Genomic DNA, 26,195 nt, shown 5'->3' with positions numbered 1-26,195 from the left:
AAGGGGCCCAGAAGTTCAGTCTTTAGGAAGCTGAGGGCAGCAAGTCTAGTTCCCTAGTGCTAGGTCTCGAGTCGCAGACACGCACTTGCAGCTTAGCGTAGCCCAAGGCCCAGCAGCAGATCCAAGGCCTTTAGGCGCCACCTAGTGGTATGGGAGTCGGGACACCAGGTTGGTCAGGATCTGGTTGGGAGTTCATGCCAGTAGCTCAACTAGTGGCTTGGAGGGGACATCTCACGATTCGGGATCTTATCTCGTGGGTGGTGAGCAGCCTGCTCAGATTCCTCATGTTTCGTGTGTTCTTGTGCTTGCTTGCATGTCAAAGGTTTCAATAGTGCTCGGGTCGTGTCAATTGGTATCAGAGCCAACTCCTGAGGTATGAATCTGTGTTGCAAGAAAGAGTGGACGTGATTTCCTCCAGGTAAGATTCAAATTCGAAATTGCTTGGGATATCCTGAAAGGGCTTGTGGATTCGTCAGTTAGGGTTATAGCTTGTCTAGATTGGGATAGAAGGGATTCGTGAAGATAGCCCAGGCGGATTCGCTGTGAAGCAGGGTGAGTTAGGAAGATTCGCGGAAGGATCATGGAGAGATAGATTCGAAGCTAGGGATTCGGAGTTGGAATGATCTCATGGCGGGAGTATTAGCTTGAGTAGGGCTGCCAATCTGGAGCGTCAAGCTATGGCGGAAATGGGGGGACTACACTGGAATGTCTGGCTGAGAGTAGTAGGGTTGGCGTTGAGAGAAGAGGGCAAGAGGAGGTGCACAATGGGAGCTGATCAGATCGGGATTGGGCCGAGAATGGTTCGATGCTTGGAAACTTAAAACAAGCGGAAAGCCTTTCAAGTTAGGCGGATGGCTTTTCTAGAAAGCTTGGCTTTCTAAAAGCTAGGGTTCACCTAGCCTATAAACATTCTGGATTCCTTCCCTCCACCAGCCCCTAGACCCGAAGAATTGTGCGCCAATACTCTCCTCATCCGTCTCCTCTATCGATCCTCGTCAATCAGGGTCAAATTGCTGCTTTCCATAGTTCAGATCAGTCGCCCTCATTCCTCCATCGGGCCTTGCCGTTTTCTTTCTTCCCTTGTTTCCGCCCTCTACCTCAAGTGTATCCTCATCATTCATGACCTTGATCTGAGCCTCCACCTCTGTTAGTGCATCCACCCTTGCTTGTAAAATTGCATTCTCAATGGACACTTTTGAATGTCCCTCCATCAAGATATTTATTGTTCAGTTAGAATACTTTTGACCTCTACTAGCCACTTCTGTATATCCTCAACCATACTAGTTTTTGCAATCAACAAACTCTACAACTTTTCTATCTTCTCTCTGCTCTGGGCATTCTCTTGTTGCTGTGCTCCCACCATCAACATATTAGATACTTCCCTGGCAGTTCCTAATTCGCTGCTCACTTCAAATCTTGAACCCAACTGTTGCTTCCTCTTTCCTAGACTGCTCTCTCCTCCGAATTCAGTTTCAACGCTCTCTTCCTCTGCCACGATCTACTCATGGCTCTGCCACGATCTACTCATGGCTGATTCGATTGAACCCCGGCTTTTCGAGGGAGATCATGACATGGATTTTCAAGGAGGGGACGACCAGGGTCGTTATGACAATCTGATTACAAAGACGGCCTTCAATGAATTCACCTCCGCTCTTGACGCAAAGTTTGAACTGGTTAATTCGAATAATACGGGGTTGACACAGCAACTCCGAGAAATTCAGACTTCTATCATGCTCTTGACCAGCACTGTCACTGTCCAAGCGCTTACACATGTTGACGCTTTAGCTTCAGTGTTGGGTCCGAATATTACACCAGATCCCTATCCCAGAGATCAAAAATCCGGGACTTAGAAAGTGGTCGACACTTGGTTACACAAGTGGCAAGTACACTTCCAGTTTCACCCTAAATTTTTCATATTGCCAAATATGGGCTTATTTTTACGTGATAGTCCTTTTGTACGGGTTTCAACCTAAGTCACAAGTTATGGTTGGGTTCAAGGGAATAAACAATGATGCTGCAAGGACATTCTTGCAAGAAATGCAAGAAATGTTGCAATTTGCCAAGGAGTCTATTAGAAGTGCCCAGGATTGGGATAGATTTTATGCTAATAGACATTGTTCACCCAGAGAGTATTCTGACGGAACAATGGTATATTTACGTATTCCCAAGGAATCCAAGAGCCTAAGTACTGGTTTGGTTCCAAAATTATCCCCCAGATACTGTGGTCCATTCAAGATTATTAAAAGAATTGGACCAGTTGCATATAAACTAGAATTGCCTCTTGATGTTAAAGTACATCCAATTTTTCATGTCAGTCGACTGAAAGAGTTACTGGGTGCGGATGATCAGCTTGTTTCTCCTCAAGAAATAATCAAAGTTACTGATTTGACTTTTATTCCACACGAACCTAAGAGTATTCTTGAATTTCGTGAAAGACAGATCAGAAATAGAACTATCACGGAATACAAGATCAAGTGGAAGGATCGTGTTGAGGAGGACACAACATGGGAGACATTACCTAACCTCCAGAGGACATTCCTCTGTTTTCTTACGAACTCAGGAGTGAGTTCAAGGATTGGTATCTGATGTGTACTGAGGTACACAAGACTAGCTCAGGTAGCCTAGGGAGACTTAGGGCTAGGCAAGCTTGATTCTTGGGTTGAGTGGCAAGGGTACGAACCAGATAGGGTCTCCGCTATTTTTGCCGCATTGGGCCCAAGTCTATAAGAGGTTCAGTCTTCAGGGAGCCGAGGGGAACAAGTCTAGTTCCCTAGTGCTACCTCTGATCCTAGATCGAATCGCAAACGCGCGCCTAGAACTCAAAGTAGCCCAAGACCCAGTAGCAGATCCAAGGCCTCTAGGCGCCGCCTGGTGGTATGGGACACCAGGCTGGTCAAGATCTGGTTGGGAGTTCGTGCCAGTAGCTCAGTCGGAGGGGACATCTCACGATTCGGGATCTTATCTCGTACATGTCATGGTTGGGTGGTGAGCAGTCTGCTCAGATTCCTCATGTTTCGTGTGTTCTAGTGTTTGCTTGTAGGTCAAAGGTTTCAGGAGTGTTGGGGTCGTGTCATGACTGAACCTCAAATAGGGAGTACCCCTTGGGTGGGAGATGTTGATATCCAGCAAAGACTTTCAGAATTTGCTGATACTTTTACCTCCGAAGAGCAATGTTAACCATGCTATAGCTTAGATCCTGGCAGCAAGCCCATCGATAAGGCTCCACATCGTCTCTCTAAGGTGGAAGGGGAGCAAGTAGAAGAGCAGGTAAAGGTTGGAGAAGAACTTCATTTCTCACAATACTTCTCCTTTTGCCTCTCCTATACTTCTAGTGAAAAAGAAAGATGGGTCGTACAGCATGTGCATTGATTACAAAGATCTCAACGAGGCCACTATTAAAAACGTGTTTCCAATCCCCAAGATTGATGACATGTTGGATAAATTCAACGGTGCGGGAACAGAAGCACTTACAACATGTCAAAGAGGTGCTGGAAATTTTGAGGCTGCATCAGTCTATCCAGACTTGCAATACTCAGTTTTGAGGGAAATGCATTGGTGTATTGGATTGTATAAAGGCGGGCAAGGCATCAGGGTCTCTTTATCAACTAGGGCTAGACACTCTACTGTCCGTTTTTGTATAATATTCTCATTGCATGCTAACAGAGCAAATCTAATGAGCAGCATAGACTTTTAAAATTTCCATTCATCAATCAGGGACACGAGAATCGATTGCCTATTTCTTTTGAGGAGAATTTAGCTTGGCAACATGTACATCTAGGAAACAAACGCTCCCACAAATTACCAGGCAAAGAGTAGGCTTTCCCCTTTAGAAGCTTGTTGAGAAGATCTCTTCGCGTATTTATATCTGGCAAAGGCACATATAATCTCTTTACCTGTTTCATGTAAACAAAATTAGCATGTCCCATGACAGTTGGTGTTTCCATACAAATAGAGAGCACACAGAGTAAGTTCTACAAAAAGCTTCTAAAGTACTAAAACTGCGTGTACACTGTTGCATTAAAAAATTATAACACAGAAGAAGAGAACATGTATACCTCTACAAGAATTTTAGAAAGCAGAACGTATTCATTAGAATATCCTGCCAAACTACAAAGCATGCTTCGGTGAAAATCTTTGCAAGTTTTAAGCCTAGGAAAGCAAATTAACGAAAGGATTGCAGCATACCTTGGCTGGTCAGCTCTGTAGGAGATAGGGGTAGTCCTGCGCAATGCTCTCAGGTTGCCAAGAATTCTCATCTTCCGTTAAACCTTTCCATTTGATGAGGTATTCTGTGTAGGCTTTACCAGGCACAGCCAACACCCAACTGCCATGTAGCAGGTCGGGGGAGCTGAGAGCAGCAGCCGAGTCAGGGTCCACCAGGAGGAGTCGGCCAGCTCATCCAATTAGTTGTCAGCAGGGGGTCCATTCCTATACAAAGGGCTCCTCTCCTCCTCATTCGAGGATCAGCTCCTTGCATGAGCTCCAGCCTCCCAGCAGCCTATATCCTCAACCAGTGCAACAGAGGAGTAGAAGAGCACTCCGTCTCCCTCTCCACAGGAAGGGTAACCTTCATATTGTATTCATGCCCACAGGCCACAGGTGTAATCAGCCTTTTGGCTCAATAATACAGTAGATATTCTCTTCGGAGGGGGGCCTATTGCAACTCAATCCCACTTCATTCTCACACCCACTCACAGCATAGCACATAAGTTCTTGTGTGTTTTTCTCTTTACAATTCATGCATTCTGCTAATAAAAGATAAGAAGCTAGAGAGAGAGCAAGGTAGTCATCTCACCTATTATATTGATATCAGAGCTTCAGCATTTTCTCCTAAGAGTCTGAGGCTCAGATCAAGAAAGGACGTCCAGTTTCTACAGACATGCTCCAACAGATCCACCATGAACGCAGCAGCACATTCCCAATGAGACATGGAGGAAGAGGTGGCTTCAACACAGGAGGCAGCCCCACCCACAACACCTCCAACAGCAACACCTCTGTCAATGGAGACACAGGTATCTCCTTCAGCCACAGGTTCAGCAGTCAGAAAACCTTTTTGCCTAGATGTTCCAATGCCAGGAGCTGAGGGATGATCGGGAGCGGGCAACTTAGGAAGCAAGAGTAGCTGCCCAAGAGGCCCAAGAAGCAAAAGAGTAACGCAAGAAGACAAGGAAGAGCGCCTTCAAGTAGTGCAAGAAGAAAAGGAAGCACACAATCGGGCACTGGTTATAAAGCTACCAAGTTGAACTTTTCAAGGAAACAGAATTCTAGAGGTATGATAATAATACTGGCCCATGGGTGTTTCGTGGCTCAATCCATTCGAAAGACGCTTCTCAGCGGTCCCCACAAAGGACAATGAGAAAGTGTATTTTGGCTTCCATACATCTATCAAGTGAAGCCGTCACATGGTCGCACAAGTGGTGGGTGGATCATTATGATGCTTTGGTGGAGATACAGCATTACATGTCGACAGGATTCCTCAAGACAGCAAGACACAATTCCTTACCACCTGGATTGCTTGGAGCCACAGGTCTTCAAGCCTTCCCAGGGGCCCCTAGAATTGGTCAACCACTGTGCCAACCAGTTCACATGCATGGCCATCTAGCTACATAACAAGAAGCAGGACAAAACCATGAAATTCCTTAATGGGCTGTGGACAAATATTCAGTGGTAGGTTAGCCCATTACCCGTGGATGATATTCCTGAAGGACAACAAGACACAATTGGAGCCACAGATCTTCGAGCTTTTCCAGGGGCCCCTAGCATCGGTCAACCATTATGCCAACCGGTTCACATACGTGGCCATCCAGCTACAGAACCAGGAGCATGACAACCATGAAATTCCTTCATGAAACATTGGTGCACCTAGGCACATTATTTCATGAAACATTGATTTGTTAGTTGCAGCCTGCTCCAAAGGGTAAAATAGTATCCTGTGCCAACGACTCTTCATATCCTCTCAAGGGAGTTGGGAAGATTATTTTGCCATCAGTAGATGGAACTAATTTGTGTCTTCTAGATGCCATGAAATAGAGAACAATTCAATTTCTGTTTCCTCTTTTGGTAAAAGAGGGTATACTGTCACATTTGAGGATGATCAGTACATTGTAAGAATTAGAGAAAAGACTATCAAATAGGCACTACATGCTTACATCATGGTTTATATCAGTTAGATACACATGACAGCAGCATGCATAATGCTTGTGTGGCAATAGTACCTTCTGCAATGAAAGATGCAAAATTGTGGCAAACCGAATTTGGCATGTGAAACACAGGCATAACATGGTGTTGAATATATCTAGATGAATCCAGGAACATGACCAAACTCATCCTCTTAAAACACAACACATAGTATCTCACGATAGTCATTCATAAGGTTGAAAACACTCCATCACGCATAGCAGGGACTATCTACTATGACATCCCCACTGAACGTCATCAGTGCCCAGCAGTAGGTGCAGACCATAATAGGATATCGAATATGCCTACAATGGAGACCCCTCCAAAACATATTTGTGAAGGGTGCATTTTGAAAAAGATGCACAGGAATGCCTTTCGAAGGTATGGATCACTTAAAACTGACAGAAAATTGTAGCTCATACATATTGATTGGTCCCATAAGGACACCATCCTTGGGAAAGAATCTTCTGATCTTTATTGATGATTTACATGGTTCTATCTTTTGAAGGAAAAATACGATGTATTTATGTGGTGTCAGCATTGACTGAAATCAAAATAGGGAGCAAAATGCACACTTTGAGATCAGACAGAGGAGGGAGGGACTTACCAAATGCTTTTAAGGCATATTTGCAGGAAAAAGGCATCAAGGACCACCCTAAAATGACATATACACCTTAGCCAAATGGTGTTAATGAGAAGGAAAAACAGATCTCTGATGGAGATGGCCAGATGTATCATCAAGTGTAAAACTCTGCCACATAAATTTTGGATGGAATCCATTATGTGTGCCACCAAAGCCTTGAAAACCATAACACCTTTTGAGGCTTGGCATGACAAGAAACCCCAGGTTGATTACCTTAGGGTGTTGGCTGCATAGCATATGCACATATGCCTCAGCAGATGAGAGGCAAACTGGATGATAAGGTAGTGAAGTGCATTTTTGTTTTTATATACATTAATACCTTCATAAGATGGAGAATATATCCAATCTTAGAAATTAAAGCTTTTTAAAGAACAAAGGAAAGAAGGGAGTTTGTAAGTGCCTTTATACAAAATTATAAGTCTTTGAAAACGAGAAAAAGATAACGTAGTAAGCAAAGCTACACTTATGTTCTCATCAGTACCCAAGCATAAGCTGCCATCTAGGTTTTGAAAGACTCTAGAATCTCTACAATCCTCACTCTGATTGAAAATTTAAAGAACCTCGTCCATGGGAAGCATTGGTGAAGGAGGGAGAGGCGATCAAGCTCAATGAAAACAAATTTCTTTATACAACCAAAAAAAACAAGAAAATAACAGTCTGTCCATATCACCATCCGCTCCTCCCGTGACTACATCCCCAAATCACTCGTATCGAAACCCCATCACTCATTTACACCAAACCTTACCTATTTTAAAACCTAACAACTCTCACGCCCCAAGGGGACGTGGGGTGACTCTCAGTTCTGTGCATTCAGGGATTCAGACTGGCATGGGTAGACAGTCCACCAATGGAAATTGTTGCAGCTCATGCATATCTACGTTGAGCAAGAAACACCTCTCTATGACCACCCCTTCTTGTGAGCCTGAGTACAAAGCAGCCTTCACAACTATAGTACTAACTGAGCACGCCGTGTGCAACCTCGGCTGCCCCGACCTGTTTGCTGTTCTGCCGACTGGGGCAGGCCTATAAATAGCCCCAGCCCCCCCATTAGATGCTCCTGTTCTACTGGTCCTGCACCAGCCCCAAGGCCTTCTGGATGGCCACATGGCTGGGTCTGTTCCAGCCCCACATTCTGCTCTAATTGTGGGCAGACAGTCAGCGCCCTAAAATGACACAGAAGAACTATGATCTGATGCACATGTGGCAGCCATGATGCTGCCCACATGGCAGCCCCACCCCTTCCCCCTACCCACATACCTATGTAGTGTCCACCCCCTGAGCCCTCCTCATTTGAGGGCTCACAGGTGGGGCACTGACCCTCTACCTCCAACATGGGGCAAGAGAAGGATAAAGAATTGCAGGAGGGTTGAATGACCACCATTGTGAAAATGCTCAATAAATAATTTGACTTTGTAGGGGACTTTGATAGATCAATTGGATATGTACCACAATGAGCATGGATGTTTGCTCGACCAGTTGCAAAGGTGAAGAGCAAAATGAATTTGGGAGTCAAGTGCTGGGAGAATTTTGGATCAAGTACTTCTATCTTCAATCTCTAGCTATTCGTGTGTTATCAAAAGGTAGTACATCCTCTTCATGTCAGAGGGACTGGAGAACATTTTCTTTGATCCACATGAAAAAGCTAAATAGATGGACGCCAGCAAATACAGAAAAGTTGATATTCCTTCATACAAACCTATAACTTCTATTAAGAACAAATGAAAGGGTTTGAGAAATTGGAGGCAACAATGGAGATTTGGAAAAAGACAAGGATCAGGACCACCTCTTTGCAATGGAGCAGTTAAGAGGGAACTTGGAAGAGAGTTTGAATGCTGCTACAGCCACTCATGCCACTCAAGGAGATCTGCCAATGGCAAGCTTGCCTAAGCATCAAGAAGAGAGTGACTCAAAATCTGATACTGATTTGGATGCAGAGAAGGAGCAGCCCATTGAAGATGATGATGATGACTCATGTGAAGAGGAGGCTTGAAGCTTCATCCTTACACCAAAAAGGCTATGTCCTGACTCCTCACACACCGCTACTTAGAAGTTAGCTTCTTAGATCAGCTAAGCATGGCATTTCTGTTTTCAGCTTCATTGTTCAGATGACAGCATGTACGATGTAAATTCTATATTTTCGTTCCACTGCAATCATACAGCCTACACATAACTCATGCAAAGTGCAGCCTGTCTATGATTCATATTCACATTTCTTGTAAAACTTAGCTGATGTCAAATTTCAATGGTCAACTTTCATGGTCCAGACTGATGAGAGATTAGTGCCTTCTATCATTTAAAGCTTGAATTTTCATTTCAAAGCTTGAAAGTTCGTATTACATAAGTTTCACCACTTTAAACTTTGAATCCTGGTTTCACATTTACAAATTGTTAAAGGTTGAAAGCTGAAAGTTGATAGATCGTAGGATACTGACTGCATTCTTGTTGTATCATGATATTATCGACAGGCCATGGTTTAATGATTGCTGTGAATTTTCATGCCTGGAATTGTGATTTCTGATTTATGTTTATGAAAGTAGAGTCCTGAAGTCATAAAATCTGAGAGCGGGGGTGTTTTTGGCATGCATTTGTTTCAGCACCACTCCTGATACAAAGCTTTTTTGAGACAAATGTTTTTCGTTTGCTACGTTTCCTTGTAACTATGTCCTCTATGACCAACAAAAGGTGGGTTATGCCATTTCTCAATCACCTTCTGCCTCAACTTCCTTGTAACACAAATACGGTTCTGACTATAAAGATATCCATCACGTAAATAATAATCCTTGTGTCCACTATCCTCACTCCACTCTTTCAATATGCAAGAAAAATTCAGATCATCCTTGCATGCATGTCCTTCCGAGGTGTATGCTGAATAAATTAAACATGCGTATGCCTTTCCCTTACGATAGGCTATGTAATCAACAGTAAAGTCCATAAAGATACTTTCCTACTTAGAAACCCTAGCATCACATGATGAAGCGATCTTGGACTGAACGGCCCACTCAATTAACTATTCATGCGTGACCCATTGATTTGAAGCCGAAACAGACTAAGACTAACTTCAAGTTGCTACTGCTCAAGTCCATAGGTGCCTTACATACAGACTGTAGGTAATCTATCAACCTTCAGCAGCCAAATGCAAACTAATTTTGTCTGCCAATCAAACTTTGAAATATATGTTTCTGTGCTTATATAAGTAAAAGGAAGACCGATTGGGAAGAGTTCAGTTTGCCTATAATATTTCAAAGCATTTAGCAACAGGCTAGGGTCCATTCAGTTCATGTATGGGTCTCAGCCTAAAGCTCCGCAATCTGTAGGACATGAAAAGGAAAGGGTGCACGTGGCCAAAGACTTTCTCCAGGACATGCATCAAAAGTTGAAGCATGCCTAGGATAGTATTAAAAGGCTCAAGATAAAAATTAAAGTTATCTGAATCCACAGACGAAAAATTGAATTTGAAGAAGGTGAGAAAGTTTATTTGGCAGTACATGAGTCCTCTAAGACCCAGAGAATTCTGGTAATGGGTGGTAGATGGAGCACACAAAGGATTTTGGTGAATAGGGTCTATATGGTGGACTGCCGAGGCAACCTGGACTCTCCTCCAGTCACTTTCACTGTCGTGTAGTGTCCGCTTGTTGTAAGCATCTAACATGCATCTAGTGGTGACAACAACCCTTCCAAAATGATGATGATATATAAGTATTGATCCTCCTCTGGCGTGTTGACATATGTACCCTACAAAATATCATTGCTGTAAGCAAAGAGGGAACACCTAATTAGAAACCTTACTTTTGTGTCTCAATTTCCCACTAGATTACAAGTGGCCTCATGACTATGATCCTAGCTATAGTAAACTCAATACACTTTCCAACAATGACCCTTTACTTTAGAATTGGCTTAGTATGCATCAAATGGATAGCCTCTAAGAGTACCATTTATAGGAATCCATAATGTATTTTAACAGCAAAACAGATCATGATAAGAAAAGTACCAAACGGCGTCGAACCGCATCATCGAGTTCTTGGGGCCTATTTGTTGCTCCTGAAGCGTTCAATGAAATTGCAATTGCACATGTTAATTGCAAGAAATCATTTACTGAACATAAAAATGCATGACAGGCTCTCTCAAGCGGCTTAACAAGAATAACAAGCCTTTTTTCGTGAAACTAGAGATGAACTAGTATGCCAATTAGGCTCACTATAAAAATATGGGTAAACAAACTAAGAAAAATGCTTGAAGCAACATTACAGTTGTGTGGAATCCATATTAAGATCTTCTAACTACATTGCCCAAAAAATAAAACATCCATCCTTAGCATAAATCTATTCAACGCATCATTCAAATGCATGCAGCTCAACTCACAAGACAAAGTCTACTAAAAATGTGAAGCTGTATGCTAACAAAACAATTTGAAATCTATCAATCCCCACAATCGATCAAGCACAGACCCTTACCCATGACAACAACATGATCGTTGTCGTTTGACATGGCACCATCAAATTGCACAAGAAATTCTGACTTCAAACGGCGACTTGCTTCATGCTCACTTGAACTTCTGGTGGACATGATACTATCTATCTACACATGTCACAATGCAGGTCAAAAAGTTAAAACAAACAAAATAGAGAAAATCACAAGTATTCAAACAAACAATTTTAATAATTTGACAAGCAACTTAAATGTTGTGATAGCTAAGCCCAACCTCATCGATGAAAATTACTGAAGGTTGTCTGGTCTTGGCAACACCAAACAATGTTCTCATCAATTTTTCTCCCTCGCCAACCTGAAAAGTAAACATGAGGTGAACACACCTTTATCTTAGTCATGCATTGTATCCATATGAAGTATAAGCTTATCATCACATTTCAAGTGATGTACATAGCTTCAATGACTGCTAACACTATACAAAAGTAATTTCTATTCCAAAGGATGGCAAGTAAACATGGTGTATAAGCTAGTTTAGAACCCCCCCAAAAAAAAGGAAAACATAAGAAATAACATGATGGTATTGGATGAACATGTTTGCTACTAAACATTGAAAATATCATGCAGCTTTTCAGCACAGAATGGACCTTGTGGCAAGAAAAGGCCCCAAAAACTCCATCTGCATGGGGTAGATGCACATAGAGAGCACTAAGTAACCTTTAGACAAAGAGCCAGGCGCGATAAAAAATGAGATCATAGGGATGCGGGACCAAAAACGAAGCATATCAGGGAGGCAATGAAGGTTCTAGCAAGACACAAGACGTCAAGCACATGGTAAGGGGCCCTCACTGTAAGTCTACATGGCTTCTTACCTAATGCTATTACAGGCTCGTGCTCAAGGTCAAACTAAGGGCACCCTTGGGCGTTGACCCCCACAGACCAAGGACAAAGGAGTGGTAAAAAAGCTTACCCTACAAATACATGTAACCATTACCCACGTAGTAGTCTTCTTGCCAGAGAAAAGAACCATCTATTAGAAAACTTTGGGAAAACAACCACTATAGATCAGCAATCCATGAGGCCTTGACCAAGAGAAAATCATGGCTACTATGCAGTATACTTCTTAACATCCCATCTCAAGGGTGTCTAGGAAAACGAACACCACTAGCCATGGTGGATGGCTATATAACCAACGGATTACGTAATTTGTGAAAATGCAGATAGTACCTATAGGCTAGGCCTTGCAAAACTCTCCCGCCTTTCGGCCCCCTTTGTACCTTGCTCTCACATGGCTTGCAAGGTGTAGATGAGTATCGAAATCATGCTAGATATTCACAAGGTTGGCTACATGACTACCTGTTGCCCCCCATCACTAAACTATACAAATATTCCAGGTAGTGATTCTAGTAACTATCTCCAAGGCAAGGGGCTCAAGTCTACTGAGAGGGCAGAGCATGTCCTGTGAATGTCCCAACGGGTGACACTCAATTGTCCTCTGTCAGGTAGCAGTAAGTCCATCTATCCTATAGGCCATAGAAACAATCACAACGGGAAAAGTGTGCCGCCCCTCTATCAGCCACGCTTCTGTGCCCCAAATTAAGATCCATTGCATCCATCACATCCTAGCACAATCCTGACTCCTGGCTTTAGCCTCGGTATGGCATTGTAGGCTTGTTAGGACACTTGGTCTATTTGGGACACCTACAAATTACTCCTAGTTAGTTCACTTAGGACACTAAATCCTAAGTTGGTTGGGCGGGGACGAGCATTTTCTAAGCGAAATCTTCCGAGCGTCCGAGCGACGGAAAAAAAAAGCTTCCAACTATGCATAAATATGGCAAAAATCGATCAGAAGAAAACATAGTTTCACTTAGAAATATGAAAGTATTATAGCAATGCCTATTTTATACAAAAATCTTTAGGTGAATCTGTAGGAATGGTGAGAGCATAATGGGATGGCTTTTGAAGAAACCCACATGTAGAGTAGACTTCTCTATGAAAATTCCCTTATGATCCTTCTTACAACTTTTACTTAATAGGGGGTGACATTGAAAACCCTCTCTCAACCTATCTTCATGAAAGAGTTTCTTCAAAGAAAACTCATTGAAGCAAGCCATCTAGGTAGTTTCGCCAGCGAAACCCTTTGAAGCAAGTCTTCCAAGGTAGTTTCGCTAGCGAAACTACCTTGGACAGCACTTTTAAAAGTGACATAACTTTCATATCCAATGTCCAAATATAGTCATTTAACCACTCAAATTGATCGGAACACCCCATTTGAGCACATCTATGGAGTTATATTTTGGAAAATCTTTCATATATAGTATTAAATATTACATGTATTTTATGAGAGTGATATATAAGCCCAAGTTAATACTTATTTATAGTAATTTAAACTTCTTTAGAAACATGTCCATAAATATGCTATAAAAACACTAAAAAGATATTGCCATATGATATAAATGTGTTAATAAGTAAGTATATATGCATAGTATTATTACATTGAGAGTGATTATGAGGAATGTTTCTTAAAGGAATCAACACTTTTTTAAGGTAATAACAGGGGTACAAAGGGATGTCTCTAAATAAGAAAATAATGTTGTGTAAAAATGAATGAGTGACTAGTCTATATATTTTTATGATAAAGGGATCTAGTTCTAGTGAAAATAAAAGTGTAAAAACCATGTTTCCTAAAGAAAAACATTTTTAAAAATCTCTTGAAAAACACGCTCGGATAAACCTGCTCATAGGTTTTTGCTCGTAAAATTGACGCATCCTTGGTTGGGCCATATATTGGCCACTATTGTACTTTTTCATCATCCATTTGCAAGTACAATCCATTTGCATTCTCAGCTTGTTGTCTTCCATTACATTGCATCCAACATGAGCTATATCCACTTAATCTATCCTCGTAAACCAAACATTATTGCATAGCACCCCAAGCTGCCAGAGGTCAAGTGCTTGCTGTAGCACCTAGTATTTTTTCACAACTATCCAGATCAGCTTCACATCTAGCGGCTTCTACAAATCTTCACAATCCACAATGACTTAGGACATGCTCAGCCATCAACAGCACGCAGTCATTGACTAAACGACCAATCTTTGATCCACAAAGATTTCTTTCTTTTTGGCATAGTTCCATCTTTTCTTCAGCCTACTGTTTGGGTTTTGTTGTCAAAAGGCAAAGGATAATCTACAACTTGAGAGAGAAAGAAAGAAAGAAAGAAAGCCTATTAACGTCCACTGGAGACCAAAAGATCTATGGGACAGCAAGAAACCCTCTAGTACATCTGCTTTAGGGAGTGCAAATGGCAGCTCCCAAGGAGTGCAAAAAGCAACCCTCATTATTTTAGAGTGCCTATATAATAGTCTGAAAGAGTAAACAGCCATACATCAGTTTAAGACTAAGAGACTTTTGGTTTTGATTTTGGTTTTGTTTAGGGCTAATCCTTCACGGTAAACTGCCCATTTTCTGGCAGCCTTGACTTTAGCTAATTCAGTTGCCTTATTCGTGAGTTGAGCCTATGTAAGCTCCTCTAATATCCATACTTTGGTACCCTTCAGCTTGTAAGATTGTCAAAGAAGCTTGATCCGCATATCTTTTGACTTCAGTGTGAGGATTGCATGACCTTTATAGTGCATAATAGAAGTTGGCCTGGAGTCATCATCATCCTGCTCATCATCATCCACCCATTCAATGTTGGGCAAGCTTGCTTTGATCTTTGTCAATATTTCACTATATGTGTCCTCTTTGTACCAATCTTCTGGGAGTCCCCCTATTCTAATCTTTAGCGCATTATCACTTCTAGCTTCGTGTTCTTTGATCACTACTTGAATATCAGACTTACTTGCTTTGGTGTCCACTTCCACAATCACTTCCTTCTTAGCAGTTTGTACTTCAATGTGAACAAGATCTTTGACTGTAGAGACTAGCTGCAGGGTAGGGGGGGAATCCTTACAACGAGTCTTTACTTCTGCCCTTTCCAATTGTAGCTCTCTCACTGCCTGCTGCAGATAAAAAATATGATCCTGTTGCCCAAGGATGGGTCGTTTTGAGCGTCGTTGTTGGTAATTTCGTGCATAAGGAGAGGGTGTCATGGCTGCAACTGTAGAGTACCGAATCCTGATGGAGGTTAAAGGAGTTGAAGGGGACTTGGAGGAGAGCGTAGGCCAATCCATAATTGTCTTTCTGTTGAACCCCCTAGCTGAACCTAACCCCCACGTTGGGTTGGGGGTTTAGCCCAACTCGGGGTAAGGGTTAGTGTGTTTGCTGTTGACGAGCGACGGGCTATACGGACGGGGCTGTACGGGCGGGAGAGGTACGGACCGGCGGGGGGGGGGGGGGAGAGAGAGAGAGAGAGAGAGAGAGAGAGAGAGAGAGAGAGAAAGAGGGGGGGGGGGGGGGAGGTGGAAAGGCTGAGCGGGGGCTGAGGCGGAGAGGCTGAGCGGAGGGGAGGCGGAGCAGGTGAGGGGTGGCTGAGGTGAAGATGCTAAGCAGAGGGGCTAGCGGGAGGGGCAGGAGAGGCTGAGCGGAGGCTAGCCTGAGCGGACAGGCTAGCGGAGAGGCGGAGAAGGAGAGAGGAAAGTCAAAGTTAATGTGCAGTATCTAAGTCATTGTACAAACTTCGACTACATAGTCATTGTGCTCACATGTGCATACTATGATATTCTCAGTTGTTTCTTTTTCAGCCTTGATTGCCAAAAAAACCAAAAAGATCTCATACAAGCACCCTTTGGTTATCCAGTGCAATCTAAGACCGGGTGTTGAGAATGGTGTAAACAGCACCATCTATAGGGTCCATGGGACAATCTTAACCCTAACATGTGTATATTTCAGTTTCTTTGGAATACAACATAGTGTACAGTTAGTTCTCTTGTGCACTCTACGCTCTCTCTCCCTGATCCTTCAACAAAGCACACAAGCATTTTGACAGGACATAGAATACTACCTGGAGGGAAAAGTGATAACCAGCCCTTACTGAGGGTAGAGTAAGTTGATCTTATAGAAGAAACACCGAAGTTCCAGTCCAAGAAACACCAAAGTTCCAGTCCAACTCTGCCAATATTTGGCCACTTTGTGTCCCATAATGTTAATAGGACAAGCCCACGTATTGGGATCCTGAGATCACTCAAGGCTGATCTTGAAACAAAAATGTATGCTAGGCACAAAACAAATCAAAATTTACAAGCCTGCACGTCATTCAGTTAGGAGAGGCTCTATCTATATTGTCTGCAATCCCAAAGCCGGTTAGGCAGACATTTATAGTCACCTCAGTATCTAGGAAAACATAAAAGCCTGGTTTGGTCCCTTACTTCAGATGCTGCATTGCTCTCTTCAGACAAGAAAGGACTTTCTCTTGAAATACGTAGCAGTGAGAAAAACATGAACGCAAAGGAAGTGAAAATGGACACTATCTCTTTTCATGAATTACCATCTCAAGCAAAGAGGGGACAGAGTGCATTCAAATTTTGTATAGGAATGACAACATGTAGCTTTCCAAACCCAAAGGAAAAGCAGCAAATGGATCAATTATTCTGTGGCCATTATCATGCTTTGAGACTTTGCTAATGCATACAGAAAGTATGACTAGAGTTTTACCAAAACATTATCCAAAACCGATTTCATACCCATTTAGACGTTAGAGATGATGCACTGATGCTGAAAAAGGTTGCTGAAGACTCGGACGCAACAGCTTTTCCCAACAGCGTCTTGCCATTCCCAGGGGGTCCGAAGAGCAGGAGTCCTAAAAGATTAAGACTTACAATTATTTTAAAAGATATGATAATTTTGAAACAAATGCACCTCACAATATGTCAGAAATTCAATTGTGTTGAAATTCTCTCAGGAAAGAGAAACTTGCACCAGAGACCTCTAGCAGGTTGTCGCAAGCCAGTGAAAAGATCCTTCCTCTTTATAGGTAGAATGACCATCTCCATAAGCGTCTGCTTTGCCTTATCCAGTCCAGCTATCAAGGACAAAGTATGATATTAATACTTCTTGATGGCCATCTTCTTGAAAACCGTCAAAATTCACAGCAAATTCTAGGCACCTATAGAATCCCAACTGACAGCTGGAGTTCTGTCCAGAATCTCATTCTCGATAATCTCTAAGAGCTTGGGTTCAATGCCCTTAGGTACTGAAGCTTGACTGCGTAAAGGGTGCCTTGCACCAGCAGAGGAACTTGATGCAGAAACACCCAACTTATGAGTAGAAGGATTTCTTCCTTTAGCCAAAGGCGCTGGCTTAGCTGGTCTGACTGCTGTACCACTACCCTGTGAATGGGTTGGTTTTTTCAACGAAGTCTGCAAGCACCAGTCTCAAACTTACTTTGGACCCATGTAAGTTAATAGCCAAGAACATTCACTGCAAGTTTTGTGGGCATTTTTCAGTTGATTCTCGCACCAAGGAGCAAATAAACCGGAAGACATTTGTAGCTTGTAAGTACCTTCCCCAGAGCAGCCAAATTTGACCGCAAATCTGAAAATATTAAATCCAGAAACAGATCAGTATGTGTACCCTACAACTGGAAGTCCTTGAGGAAAATCCTGCTCCAAACCTTGAGCAAAATTTACACAGACAAAAAGATTTCTGCAAGCTGATATGTATGTGGATTGCCATGCTCTAACATTATTAGTTTGGACTAGCACGCTATGTCTCTTGGGAAACCTTAATGCCACACATATCTACCTGATCGATGTGAGAGAACTTGTAACCTTTCAGAAACCTCACTCTGCCATTTCAACATCTTTTCTCGGTACAAATTTGCCCCATCTGAATCGCTGAAGCAAGGCCACAAAGTCTAGTCAAAATACAGCACGACACTAACAGATAGACCTTAGCATATAGAAAAACGGAGCTCATCGTCGACAAAATGTCAAATTGTTGTGCAATATGCACTGAACATACAATGTTTCTGTTGGATGATGCACATTGCTTGATAGAGCACATTACACAAGCTCGTCGTGATCATTTAAACACAAAAATTATAACTTCAACACGTGATTATAAAAACTTTCTGAAAGTTGCAATTTATATGAGCGCTCAGTCACCAGATACCAGAAACGAAACCTCAAAACGTATTTCTAGGTTGCTCTCTAGAAACAAACATGGAGTTGAGGGTGATTCACCTACCTTCTTGTAAGTGCCCTCCTCAAGACCTCTCTAGTGAACAAGCTTGTTGAAATACTAGGGCAGCGCCTATACACACACACTTTTTTTTTGTAAAATCCAATGCAATGTATTTATATTCTCATAAATTTACAAGATGGGAAGTCTCCAAAATGGAGAGTATCCCAAAGATCAGAAATATAAAAAGAAAAGCTCTATGCAAGAAGCATGTATATCAACCTCATGGCAGGCATCATATAAGGATTGCCGCAATGAGGCTCGGAAAGATTCATATGACTTTTGAATCTGGCAACCCAAGTATGCCAAATTATGCTCACTCCAGATTGTCCAAAGAGCCCAATATCTCACCCATGAGAGAAATAGTGAATAGTGAGACAAAGACCTCATGAATCTGCCAAATAACCAAAAATGTTTCCCAAATCTGTGACTCGGGAAACGGAGCCGAAGATGATCGGAAATTCTCCCAATGAGGTTCCTAGAACACGGGCAGTGCCAAAGCAAATGAGGGACAGTCTCTGAAGGAGCCTGACATCGTAAACATGTGGATGGTGCAATGTGACGTTTGGCAAGTGTGATTCCCACTGACAATGTGCCTGTCATGCATCTCCAAAGAAAAAGTCTTTGTTTCAAAGGCATTTTACACTTCCATAATATCCGGAGATTCTTCCGCCACCATGAGAGGGGCTTCCTGATATGCCACAGAGTATTAGCATATTGCAGAATCCATGGAGCAGGCTGAAGAAGCATGTAGGCTTTGATGGAGGTCAAGGCAGGCCGAGGAACAGGATGAGAGTATGTAGCAAAGGGTTGCAATTGCCAATCCATAAGCCTGTTTGTGCCAGCCAGAGGAGGAACATGTAGAAGAGGATGTAACAAATCAGCAATTTTCTTCCATATCAACCTATGATGCATTCCCAATGCATAGGAAGCAGTGGCCTGAGGAAAAGATAAGACATAGCCCTGATCATCTACCACATCATTTATGTATCTAATTCCCAATTTCATGAGATTGTATGCTCGAACAGATTCCTGTAAAGCAAGTGGAATGTCAAAGATGGCACTCCAATGAACACTTTCTTTCCTCATTGAGTTTGTCCCCGAGCAGTTATCGGGAGCCCATTTGACCTTAGAAAGTACTTGTTTCCAGTCAAGTATCAGAGCAGTAGAGAAAGGGAAGCCAGGTATCTTCCCTACAAATCTCCCAATGACAACCTCCCAATGATCAGTAGTCCAATGGCCATATGCAGATGTCCTCATGTTGACACACATGGATGCTATCATACAAGTCCATGGCTATTGTTGACGGAAAAAAGTATGGAGCATAGTCGCCTTCCTTGCAAGTAAATGATATCTTATATTGAGAACATTAAGTCCACCATGCATCCTAGGAGAGCACACCATTTCCATCTTCATCAGTCTCAATGCTTTCACAGCAGTTTTTGTCCTCCATAACAGCTCCATAGCTTGAGACATAAAGGCTGAAATATCTCTGGGGGACCAATGTAGCAAAGGCAAAAAGAATTGAACATAGGACATTACAATGGACTGTACTATTCTGAGCCTGACATAAAGTGGCCAAGTAGAAATTTTCCAATATTCCAGTTTATGTTGAAGTCTTTGGAAGATCCATTTTAACTGCTGCTTCCTGGTGATATGCCATCCTATAGGATATCCCAAATGCCTGACTACATCTTTGGAATGCACCACCTGACCTGGCCAAAGAATAGAATGCTAGTCACATTGTTTCAGGGGAAGCAATTTAGATTTGTCAAAATTGACATGCAATCCCGCTGCTAATCCATACAATGATAGTGTGGTCATAAGCATTTGAAGTTCTTGGGGAGAATTCTGTGGCATAAAGAAGGAATCATCAGCATATGCTTGTGCCAAAAAAATATGCAGCCCTAGGGATTTTGAGACCAGTCATCTGTCCTGTGTTTGTAAGATGATCTCAAGAGGGGATGGATCGCAATAGCATAGAAGAGAGCACTAAGAGGGCAGCCCTGTCTAACTGATCTACCTAATGTCCATGACCGAGATAGATGACCCCCAAGAATGCACTGAGAAGTAGAGCCAGAATACAGCCAATAAACTGCATTTGCTATCTTGGGACCAAAGCCCAACTTTGTCATGATTTGAGAGATAAAATCCCATTGAACAGTGTCAAATGCCTTAGCAATATCTACCTGCAATATGAGCACATCTTGATGCGAGTACTTAGCATATTCAATTGCAGTCAATGCATTGGAGATATTGTCATGGATTTGTCTTTGCGGCACAAACCCATACTGATGAGGATGAAGGCCCGCATTCAGTATCCCGTGAAGCCTATACACAATCATTTTGGCAATGAGTTTGTAAACTGCAGGCATCAAAGTAATAGGCCTCCAATCTGACATATGGTCACACAGATGTTTTTTGGGCACAAGTTTGATTATGCCATGCTTCCAAAGGGGCGGCAAGTGATTTTCTTGCCAGGCAACATTGATCATTTGCAAAAGTACATCTTTCAAATCATCCCAAAAAGAAATATAAAATTCCACCGTGAGGCCATCCCAGCCAGGGGACTTATATTTACTGAGGTGGGACATATGAAACTGAAGATTGAGAATATTCAGTCCCCCATGAGTCTTAGGAGAACAAACAGACTGCATGGGAAGTAGTCGCAAAGCCTTTTTGTGAGATTTACTTTTCCAAAATATCTCCATAGCCTGGGACATATAGGAAGCCAAATGCTTAAAAGACCAGGGAAGTAGAGGCAAATAAAATTGCACATATGCCATAATGATAGACTATACTATCCGAAGTCGAACATGTAGAGGCCAAGTGGACAAATGCCAGTATTCCAGCTTCTTGTTGATCTTTTGAAGCACCCATTTGAGCTGTTGTTGAGGGGTAATATTCCAGCCAATGGGATACCCTAAATGCCTCACAATAGTATGGGAAGAGAGAATGTGGCCTGGCCAGAGAAGTGCATGCCAATCAGCTTCTTTCAATGCTAGAAGATTCGATTTCTGAAAGTTAATATGCAGTCCAGCAGCTATGCCAAAATCATTCAAAGTATGCATCAAATGAGAGAGGTCACTTTGAGAATTCCTAGGCATGAAATATGAATCATCAGCATATGCCTGTGCAAGAAACGGCTATGCCCCTGGAATTTGCAAGCCATGAAGCTGCCCTGTATCTGCAAGATGGTCCATATGCAACAATAACGGATGAGTAGCAATGGCATACAGTAGCGAATTAAGAGGGCAACCCTGTCTCACTGAGCGGGTCATAGTCCATGTTCTTGACAACCCACCACCAAGCAAACACTGCGCAGTAGCATGAGAATAGAACCAGTAAATAATATGGACCAGCCGAGGGCCAAATCCCAATTTATGCATAGTCTGAGAAATAAAATCCCAATGGACAGTATCAAATGCTTTGGCAATGTCCACTTGCACAATAAGAACATCTTGTTTAGAATATTTGGCATACTCAATTGCAAGCAAAGCATTGGAGATATTGCCAGTAATCTGTCTTCTGGGAACAAACCCATACTGCCTGGGATGAAGTCCTGCTTGCAAGATAAATCGAACCCTAAGGACAATCATTTTGGCAATGAGTTTGTAAATGACTGGCATAAGAGATATGGGCCGCCAATCAGCCATTGTCTCACACAACCTTTTTTTGGGGATCAATTTGACAAGGCCATGTTTCCAAGAAGGAGGAAGAGATTGTTCTGCCCAAGCATGATTGATCATAAGAAGCAGAGTGTTCTTGAGATCACCCCAAAATACACGGAAAAATTCAACAGTCAATCCATCCCAACTAGGAGAGCTGCCTTTACGTAAATGACTCAAAGCATCATCCAATTCATTAAGCATAAAGGGCTGCTCCAATGCACGAGCCTGTTCCGGAGACAATATAGGCTGAACATGCATAAGAAATTGAGACCTAGCTGCATTCACTTGCATTGAATGATCAGGCTGAGGAGAAAAGAGATGCTGGAAATGACTAGAGCATTGCGATTCCAATTCTGATTTGGAGGTGGTCCAGGTGCCATCATCTTGCCTAATCCTGCAAATATTCTCCTTTCGCCTATCCGCATGCAGGCTTTTAAAGAAGGCTTTGGAGGAGCAGCCCTTATCCAAAAGGGGTTTCATGCGAGCTCGGATTTGCCACTTCTTTAATTTGCGAAGATCATTTTGATGGATGATGTGAACCGCATAAGCACAAGAATCCTGTTCAAAGGAGGTGAGCTGCCTATAAGAGCTGATTACATCCATTTGTTGCTTGTGAGATTGAGCCCATTTCAGCTTAAGCCTGAAGTTTCCCATGTAACTCCTTCCATAATCTTGAATAACAGCCTGCAAACGATGGGCAAGACTGATCCAAGCGAAATCCATGTCCTCCTGAGCATGTAAGTGGAGGGGGCGGATAGCCACTCTCACCATGTTCTGAAATTGTTGATGAAGCAAATAAGCACTATTAACATGGAGTAGGCGACGACCAAAAAAAGGCATATCATCTGTCAAACATGCTATAGATAATGTCAAGCATACTGGAAAGTGATCAGATAGCAAGAGGGAATGATCAACCCATAGTGCACATGTGAGCCTATACACACACACACACACACACACACACACACACACATATATATATCCACAATCATGCCATACTCATCCTCTAAAAATACAACACATAGTGCAGTTTCCAATCTCATGAAAGTCACTCATAAGGTTGAAACCATAAACTCCATCACGCATAGCAGGGACTAGCTACTAGGACATCCCCACTGATGCCATCAACGCCCAACAGTGGATGTCGATCATAGTATAAACATATGCTCTCACACATACAAATCCACACACCCACAGTAACTTGAGCATCCATTTATACAAAGGCCTTCGTACTGGATTTCTGTCGACACTCCAGAGGTGGAGGGCAGACTCAGCCGCTAGCACTAAAGGAGAAGGTTAATCAGCGCATGCCTACGTATCATGGGCATTTGCAGTCCATGACATGACTACTTACATGGCAACACTATGTACTGAAGGGGAAAAAGGGCCAAGTTAGAGGTCCTTTAGGTGGAAAATGTGGAGGGACTATAAGTCTCCATCCACCCCCTACTATGTACTTTTTTTATGTGACATCTAATCCTATCTTCTCTCCCTTCCTCCTTCCTACCTGCCTACGCTCGCTCGCTCTCTCTCTTCCCTACTCCCTCTCTTTCCTACCTCATTCTCTCTCTCCTACCCCTTCTCCTCCCTTCTTCCCCTATCTCTCTTCCCCTTCTGCTAGTCTATCCTCTTCCTCCAAATCTGCCCCTACCCCCCCCCTTTTCTACATTGGTATCAGAGCCCTTTCCTTGGGCTTTGTACCTCTCTCTTCTTCCTGTTCATTTCATGGAGTGATATCAGACTTTGTCGATCATTGTAGAGAGAAGAGAAATTCGTAATTCCAGCACTGACTCTCTCGAAGGTCGCTTAACGTCAAGTGGATTGAAAGACCACTCCAACGACGTTCACTAGGTCAGCACGTCTGTCACAGGGAGACGCACCGGGCAGCTCCACAACACTTACGGTCAACAACGCCCACGACTGAAGCTGCTCCAACAAACTTGGCACAAGGTACCGACCATACGACTACAAACTTAGCCACAAGGCAATCCCGACAGCAACATCGACTCAAGCAAAGACCTCACCATGAACCGTCCGTTCCGCCCATTTACCCAACCGTTCCGCTCGTTTACCCGTCGCTTTCCGTCGAGCCTCGCTTGCTACGTGATCTTCCCGTCCCGCTATCCACTTCGCGACCTCCCCGTCCAGCTCCTGCTACATGCTACCCCGTTTAGAACCCGGTGCCCACTGTGTAATCATCCCGTTGTGCCGCCCTACGCAACATCCTCCCCGCCCTACAAACCTTAGCCTCTAAGGTTCCCTGTGCTAGGATAACCTTGGGTTGGGTTGGGTTACTTTAGTTAGGTTTAGTTAGTTTGGTTGGGTTTAGGATCAGTTAGTTGGGCTAGGTTAGATTAGTGCTAACTAGGGTTAAATGATCAAGTTCGGTTACCTTAGGTCAAAGTCCTAACTGTCTTACCAGTCTTTAGGTTAGGAGTCCTAAAGTGTCCTAGGTGACTTAGGGAACCCCCCCTCAAAAAAAAAAAAACTCCAAAATTTCCAGCCTCTTTAAGGGGGTTTCCATAGCCCTACTTTGGCTTATTCAAACCCCGTTTCGAAGCTTCTTCAACGACCTATCTTCCGAGCCTATCCATCGACCTTTTTCACGTTTATAAAAACAATCTCAGGTGCTCATTATAGCAAGGATTTGCTATCCATCCTCTTTGTCTACGTTCGAGCTTCTCTCTCCAGGGCCAATCACCATGCCATCGAAGCGAGCCCCTCGTGATATATTGCATGACAGTGATGAGGTTGCTCAGTATGAGCAAGTGCTTGCCACAGTGGTTGCATTCACTGGTGGTATGGAGGTTAATTCTAGTCAGCGTCTCTCTCTTGCATCCTGAGAAGCGCAAGCAGCGCAAACGCAGTTTCTGGATGCCCTTTCCTCTATGCTCCAGGGTGCTTTCCGCCAGATCGGCCAGGAGTTCAGCCAGCAACTTACCACAGCCATGGCTATGCAGGATACCGCTCTTGCCCAGATGCGACAGCAGATTGGCCAGCAAATCACATCTGCCATTGCTATGCAGGATAAGGGTAAGCAGCCCGCACCCCAACAAGGGGACCATTCAGACAATCAGGATGTTTTGTCTGCTCCACGCAGGGGTTTTATGGTAGATGCCCATCGTGCCTATGAGCATCAGTCTTCTGGACCATTGCATGTACCCCAGCACGGGGATTATCTGAACTTAGATGATGCATTTTCTGTGCCACAGAGCACCTTCTGCAGGATGTAAGGCCATCTTTTGGCTCACAGCTTTCTGCATCTATACAGGCTGAGCCATCTCTTTTGGGCCGACCCGTTGGTGTGCATCCCGTTAGTGCTCCTTTCACCGCACCAGCGAGTATTCCTAGAGTTGGCTTTGGTTTATATGGCAGCCCACACCCCTGGGAGAGAGGTCAATCCTCTTCTCAGCCCTTTGGTATGCCATCATTTCAGAGAGATGCATTGGCAGAGAGACCCAGCCCGGGGTTCATGCACCTATCGCTCCGCCAGCGACATATAGCCAGATGCAGCCAGTGCATCAGATGGCAGTAACTACTATGCAACAGGGGGTTGGTGGTGGGCAGCAAGCCACTTTTGATGACATGTTGGTGGATTCTTTGCTTGCATATAAGGCCCTACCTGAGGCCATCAAACTTGAGATGTCCTTCTCCGATTATGTAAACCTCAAGCGTGATGATGTCCGCACTTCTAGAGGTTATACACACAAGAATTATGCAGCCAAGAATATCAAGGACAAATTCACAGTGCATAAGTTTAAAGGGGACACTCGCGCTCCCAATGAGTTGGACGAGTGGCTCACAAAGCTGGAAGACTATTTCCACTTTTACCCCAAATCTGAGGAGGAGTGCATCATTTTTGCAGGTATGCATATGCAGGACTACGCCCACACATAATGGCGATACATGAGGGATTCACCTCAGAGACCAACCACCTGGAGGGGTTCCAAAGAATTGATGGTCACTACATTTGTATCCCCACTCGTCTTGGATCAGTACTTGGCTGAATTATATGCCTTGTCGCAAACCGGTACGGTCCAAGAGTAATTGCACTGCTTCTGAAGGCTTTCCCTATTTGTGCAGGACGTATCTGAAAAAGGAAATCTGCTGTGTTTCATCCATGGGTTAAGTCCTTCTCTTGCTGCAGATGTGAAGGCAC

General features: G+C 43.3%; 1 protein-coding gene across 1 annotated transcript in view; it reads right to left on the bottom strand.

Moving 5' to 3' along the window:
• The window catches only part of LOC147904138 (AAA-type ATPase family protein), a 38,031-nt gene that overhangs the window by 7,771 nt on the left and 4,065 nt on the right, over window positions 1-26,195 (bottom strand). Inside the window, exons 2-10 of the mRNA XM_087372707.1 lie at window positions 17,928-18,019; window positions 17,686-17,717; window positions 17,290-17,542; window positions 17,110-17,205; window positions 16,868-16,983; window positions 11,520-11,600; window positions 11,272-11,395; window positions 10,809-10,858; window positions 3,803-3,893 (exon numbers count right to left, since the gene is read on the bottom strand). Coding sequence (XP_087228833.1) covers window positions 3,803-3,893; window positions 10,809-10,858; window positions 11,272-11,395; window positions 11,520-11,600; window positions 16,868-16,983; window positions 17,110-17,205; window positions 17,290-17,542; window positions 17,686-17,717; window positions 17,928-18,019 — 935 coding nt within the window. The remainder of the gene's footprint in view (window positions 1-3,802; window positions 3,894-10,808; window positions 10,859-11,271; window positions 11,396-11,519; window positions 11,601-16,867; window positions 16,984-17,109; window positions 17,206-17,289; window positions 17,543-17,685; window positions 17,718-17,927; window positions 18,020-26,195) is intronic.

The sequence above is a fragment of the Dipteris shenzhenensis genome, chromosome 3 (genome assembly GCF_047967505.1).
Source record: "Dipteris shenzhenensis isolate YYH24624 ecotype China chromosome 3, Dip_SZ_1.0, whole genome shotgun sequence".
NCBI classification, from domain to species: Eukaryota; Viridiplantae; Streptophyta; class Polypodiopsida; order Gleicheniales; family Dipteridaceae; genus Dipteris; species Dipteris shenzhenensis.
This window is presented reverse-complemented; position numbering and strand designations above follow the sequence as displayed.